General features: G+C 36.2%; 2 protein-coding genes across 2 annotated transcripts in view; one reads left to right on the forward strand and one right to left on the reverse strand.

Annotated features, from left to right (window-relative positions):
- LOC21400506 (B-box zinc finger protein 22) overlaps positions 1-1238 on the forward strand; it is a 6211-nt gene extending 4973 nt beyond the window's left edge. Inside the window, exon 3 of the mRNA XM_024163696.1 lies at positions 367-1238. Within this exon, the coding sequence (XP_024019464.1) occupies positions 367-645 (279 nt within the window). The 3' untranslated portion in view covers positions 646-1238. The remainder of the gene's footprint in view (positions 1-366) is intronic.
- Positions 1239-3293: 2055 nt separating this feature from the next.
- LOC21400507 (protein ROOT INITIATION DEFECTIVE 3) lies at positions 3294-5124 on the reverse strand. The gene is made up of 2 exons (XM_010095150.1): positions 4704-5124; positions 3294-4135 (listed from the first exon to the last, which is right to left on the reverse strand). The coding sequence occupies exons 1-2, from the start codon at positions 5122-5124 to the stop codon at positions 3294-3296; spliced, it is 1263 nt and encodes a 420-aa protein (XP_010093452.1).
- Between the last annotated feature and the right edge of the window lie 980 nt (positions 5125-6104).

Genomic DNA, 6104 nt, shown 5'->3' on the forward strand with positions numbered 1-6104 from the left:
GGGACGGAATGTAAATTGCCGTGTTGCCCAAGAAACCCAACGTGGGGCTATAGTTATGGTTTCATGTTAAAAAATTGGCCTTCGCTTTCTACAAAGGGTACATAAGGGTATTTCATTGAAGAATCATGTTAATGAAAGGGGCTCTTACTTCCCAAATAGATCTTCCTACATCTATATATAAATGCTGGTTTATCAAGAATACTCAAGAAAAGTACTTCAAATTGTTGATTTATCACTAGAGATGGTTTAGAACCAATAACTCATCATCTAATGGATTTTTCTGTTCTAATACTCCATCTGAGAGTTATCAGTATTTATCAAAGCTGGTGCATGATTTTGCATCGTTCTTGTAATAAATTGTACCAGGCTGACAGTGGTAAGCTTGGAGACTCCGACGACTCAGTTTTTAGAGCAAGCGAGGAGGAACTTGACAATGATGAGTGCTTAGGTAAGGTACCCGAGACATCCTGGGCTGTGCCACAGGTACCTTCCCCACCTACAGCCTCGGGGTTATACTGGTCAAGAAGTTCTTACAGTTCATCCAATTATGCTGCATTTGTTCCCAACGTATCCCCCTCCCGCATGCAAAATGCACCCACTTCTCAATTTAATGGTTCTATCTCGAAACGGCGGAGGCAATTCTAAACCGTGCTTACTGCTTGCCTTACGATTCTTGAGTCGGGCTTCATAGGATGGGCAGCGGGGTGATAGCCTTTCACTGCTTTTCCTCACTGAAGCGGAGAAAGCAGGATGACCAATGTGCCTGTGGTTTCCATGAGAGGACAAATTGTTGGTCTCACTTTCTGTAAGGGTATTCTCAAATTCTGACGCCCATGCAAAATAGTGTGTTTGGTTGATGTGTATATGTAGGGTTTCTTATATATGCATCGACTTACCTTAGTAGGTTTTGATTTCAATAGGGCTTTGAAGTTGTTTCCTCATTCATTTTAGTTGGAGAAATTACCGTCATATTTTGTTACGTGGTAGATTTGATCTTATAGACCTTGAAGCTGGAATGTTCTTACTTTTCTTTACACGATAAAATCATAGGGGACTATGTTGTATGATCAATTCTATTTTATTTGGGTGCTGCGTTGCTCGATTAAAGGGAAAATTCAGTCTTCAGTTGATTTATGGTGTGATTTATTTTGTGTAATAACAGATGGAGGTCTAGGTAGAATGTGCATTGAATGCTTTCGAAAAGCATTGAATGGAGAAAGCAACTCTTGATCTTGAAGGAGGACGAAAAAAACAAAAAAAAAAAAAAAAAAAAAAAAAAGAAAAATGTATGACAATACATAATTGTTCATAATGGGGAGGGTATTTTAATGTTTTTATACGGTGGTTAATGCTGTCATATTTCGGTTGTGGAAATAGGGCAATTCATCTTCCGGCTAAGGCTGTTTTTAATAATGTTATTGAATGGAGTATTGAGGCTGTCTCGTTATTTGTAGCCTATGCTATTTTGGTTGATTTAGCCGGTCAATGCAAGTTGCACTTCATTTCAAAAAAAAAAAAAAAAAAAAAGGGGGGGGGGAGATTTTTTTGATAATTTTTGGGGAGCCACTAATGGCTTTTTTCCATGGAATTTATGAATTTTAATCATAATATTTAATTTTACAATGTAGTATTGTATCGCTGTAACTATGCATATGATTTGGGTTAAAATGAAAGTTGGGAGAAACGTGCTTTTATTTATTTATTTATTTATTTATTTATTTATTTAGAGAGGAACAGGCTTGCTTTTTTTTTTTTTCAGAAGACAAGTGCTAAATCAGCACATACAAAAGCACCAATAAATCTTGGGCAAGAGTCCAGCCAAAACATATCAAAAGAGCTGGAAAAACCATAAGAAGCTAGCATGAATTCTCAAAACGAGAAACATAGCAAATGGAACCACAAGAAGCTAAATCAATACTATTTTGAATATCATCTATGATACTTGAAACCGGTGATCTTGAAAGAGGGCTTTGGATAGCTCCAACAATATTTAAAACATCGAATTCAACCACCCATCTGGTTTAACCTTATTGTTGAGCTAAGAAAATTCCTTCCCGAACAGCCAAGCACTCGCCCAAGTGTGGAGAAGAACACCCTTGAATTCTCATGGCTGCAGCACTAAGAACCAACCCCATCTCATTACGGATAACAATACCTATCCCAATATGATCCTGGCTATCTTTGACAGCGGCGTCCGCATTGATTTTCACTCTTCCAGCGCTAGGCGGACTCCAAGTTTTACTGCCTGAAATGACACACCGTGGGGATGGGAGAAACACACTTGATCAAATATAAAAGAGAAAATGAGACAAATATTCCGTAGAATGCACGAGTATAAATTTGTACTCCTTACTCTTGATTAATGTCTTTTTTAGTTAAATAAATATATCAATTAGAACGATATTAATCAAGAGTAAGAGATAAAAATCTAGACTCATTCACTTTAAAGGTAAGTTCGATAATTTACTTATTTTCAAGTGTTTCTAATTAAATTTATTTTCTTAATTTTTACTTTAAAATAATTTCTTTCAAATATGTTCATACTTAAACATTTTCATGTTGTCCTCTTAAACACTATTTTCTCAATTATGGCCATAATAAATCTTTTTTTTTTCCTCATTGCTCCACTTAAAATAATTTTTCCCAAAGGAAAAATTAGGTCAATTTAACCACCCCTTTTAAATTAATGACCAAACTTTTTTCTTTAGAAAATGACCTTTTTATAGCGATCAATACAATCACTAATACAATATGATTTATCAATGACAAACAATGATTTATCAATGATAAAAATAATCGATTAAAATTGGTTTATCGCTATCTGATATTGGACAATCCATAATAAACCACCAAGTCAATTAGTGATAAACTGGTGTCTAATTTATTTACCATAGTTTAAAATTAATAAACAACCATTTACATAATTTTTATAAAATTTCGGCAATTTATTAAGAAAAGGGCTAAAAGAACGATCTTTTTTTTTTTTTTTTTTTTTTTGCACATATCCCTTTCTCAATGTGTCAACCATTTTTTTTTTAAATCTTGTATTTACTATTTAAGTCTTGCATTCAAAATGCACACATAACGAGCCTTGGATTATTTAACCAGATAGACAGGATTGAATCGAATCAAAAATATAAAGAGAGAAGATTATTACTGCACAATTCACAAATGTTCTCTTCCCATATATACGTCTTTTTTTTTCTATTAGGATACATACATACATACATACAAATATATATATATATATATATATATAGTCTTTGGTCAACAAATTCATGGAGTATGTGATATTATATAGAGTTCTCTCTCTCTTTTGCAACTTCTCCGCTGCTTGTTCCCTTGGCTTCCTTTAGAATGAGTTCAAGAAGCCTCTCATACATAGCAATAGCAGATTCAAGCAAATCAATTGCCCTGCTTCTATCTTTCTCTGCCAATGCCAAAACATCTTCCATCTCCACTCTTTCCTTCACTGGTGAACTACTCATCATCACTTGTCTCCCACTAAGTCCAATTCTAACACCATCAAATTCGCCACTGCCCAATCTTGACCCAACAATGTCTTTGCCACAACCAATTCCTGTGGCCACCACCAAGTCACTAATACTGCTTCCAAACTCATTCCCAAGAGCCAAAACCACTTGTCCATCATCTATTTTCTGAATATAAACACCCCCATCTTCTGAAGCTGACACAAGATTTCTCCCACTGTTCACCATTGCCAAAGACACAATTGCCCCATTGTGGTTTTGAGCTATTACCAGTTCATGATCTTGTCCTTTGCTGCTGGGAATTCTTCTGCTTCCAACTTTGATAGATCCTTTGTACACAGACCCGTCTGAGCCTGCAGCATAGAACTCTGATTCTGAGGGGTTCAGGACAAGCCCCAGAATGGTGCTGGGGAACACCACGGTGCGCAGGTGGGTCCCGCGGAGGAGGCTCCAGAACTTACATGTGCAGTCCAATGAGCATGAGATGATCTGGGAGTTGCACAATTCCTTGCCGGAAATGATATCTGTGACTGCACCTGAGTGTGCAGCTAACTTGTGCATTATTAACTGGTCCATGTCTTGATTTATCGATGACCCCACAAGTTGAAAGATTGGGATCACAACGATGGTGCCATCATCACTACCTGAAAAGAAAGAGTTTGAAATTGCTTTACATGCTTCAGGAAAACAGATTTTCTGTCATTAAAAAGTACTCTGTAGCTGGGTATGTACAAATATCTTACTCGTCGAATACTGATCACGTCAGGATCATATGAGATTAAAAGGTATGATAATTTAACGGAATCCACTGTTAAAAACTATGTCCAATTGGTATACCTTACCGCAGAATTCTTACGTCACTGTTTACATAGAAGACATGAAAAATGATTAAAATAAGCAAATGAATAAATAAAAGACATATGACTGCTGTGAATTTTAGCAAATGAATAAATAAAAGGTGTGACTACTGTGAATTTTTTGTTTTCTAAATAATGGTTACTAATGTTCATAAGTAGTATGTCACTCATTCATCCAATTCATGATAGAACCATGCTAAAAAGGCTCCCACCTCACTCTCACTATAAGACTCAGTGGTGAAGAATAGACAGTCACGTCAGTCACGATTGTACTTAATAAAACTCTTTTATGATATATATCTAGGAATATATATATATATATATATATATATATATCTTAGACGTAATCTCTAACCTGAAATCAAAAGTGAGCCGTCTTCACTGATTCTAAGACAGGAAACAGATTTTTTGTGTGCATGAACTGATCTAAGTACATCCCCCGATGGGACTGAGAGTGCATAGACACTTCCTGAAAGACCACCAGCGAAGAGATAAGAGCCATCAGGAGTACCAATTAGAGGGGCAACAGGTTCAGGGACGGGTAGTTTATGGAAGGCTGTTGAGGACCACCAGTTGTAGATGTGGATTGAGCCAGAAGCCGTGACGGGGGAGATGTGTGATGCAGCAATGAAAATCTTTCCAACGAGGGCGAGGCCCCGACGGGGTGAGCGGCTGCCGGTGAAGCAGGTCACAGAGGCGCCGGAGGAGGCATCATAAGCAATTATGGGGCCTTCAGGGGAGCTAGTGAGAATGACTTCATGTGGGGAAGATGACATGCTTTTTCAGTTTGGCTAGGAGACAATGTGGAGCATGGAATGAAAGGAGAAGTATCATGTGGTGTCAAAACGAGGAATGCATTGTTAAGGAAAAGGTATTTATGGTGGTTTGTTAGGCGTTCAAAACAAGGTGCTTTTCTCATTGAAATTTGGCTGCTTCCGCAATTCTGCTTTACCAGATTAATGGCATTTTGGGAGTGCTGTGCTAAACTTGATAAGGTCCTTTATTTGGACATTTCTGAGAAGTTGGCTACTTGAATTTTCCTTGAATGTTGAGTGTATTACTTTGGTTTGTTACTCGATGTCTGTCAGGTGTCTGGAGCTGCTAAAAGGTACGTATAAAGCAATACATATGACAGTTTGTTCTGGACAATTATGTCAGTTTAATGGGAAGTTTTTCATGCCTTTCACACCCTTTGCCTGTTGTAAATTAAGGATTCATTTAGTTCGCTGGTTTGAATTTTTAATTTGAGTTAAAATGTGATTTTATGTGAAAATTTTTTATTATAACAAAAAAGTTAAATGTGACTGTTTCTGATAATTTTTTACTATAACAAAACTCGAATTCTAAACTCAAATCGGTGAAATAAACATGCCCTAAATTTCTAGTAGCAACTGTGTTTCGTAACTGTTGTTTTGAACAGTCAAATCAATATCATTTCTATTCCTCAAATTTTCCGTACCTTCATTTTGATATATTTTTTATTTTTTTATTAAATCTAATATTTTAAAACATGCAGGTAGGGTAAGCAGAAAATTTATAACCAGTCTAGAAGTTTCGGTAAATTACACAGTAACATGAATGAAGACTGCGATTATTCTCCTCACAAACATTCCTTTAAATGCTTACATTAAACTTCCTCTCACAATGCTCATGTTCCATAGACATTGATAGGTAAACGCATAAATAAATAAGTAATCAAATGTATACCTGTTGCATGTGATTTTTTTTTTTTTTTTTTTTTTTTTTAAAAAAAAAA

This window comes from Morus notabilis, unplaced genomic scaffold, assembly GCF_000414095.1.
Source record: "Morus notabilis unplaced genomic scaffold, ASM41409v2 Scaffold243, whole genome shotgun sequence".
NCBI classification, from domain to species: Eukaryota; Viridiplantae; Streptophyta; class Magnoliopsida; order Rosales; family Moraceae; genus Morus; species Morus notabilis.

Excerpts from the sequence above, each read along its gene's own strand:
- LOC21400507 (XM_010095150.1), bottom strand. The coding sequence starts at position 5,124 with ATGTCATCTTCCCCACATGAAGTCATTCTCACTAGCTCCCCTGAAGGC. Across the intron at positions 4,136-4,703 it reads CGGCTCACTTTTGATTTCAG|GTAGTGATGATGGCACCATC; the intron begins GTTAGAGATTAC and ends CTTTCTTTTCAG.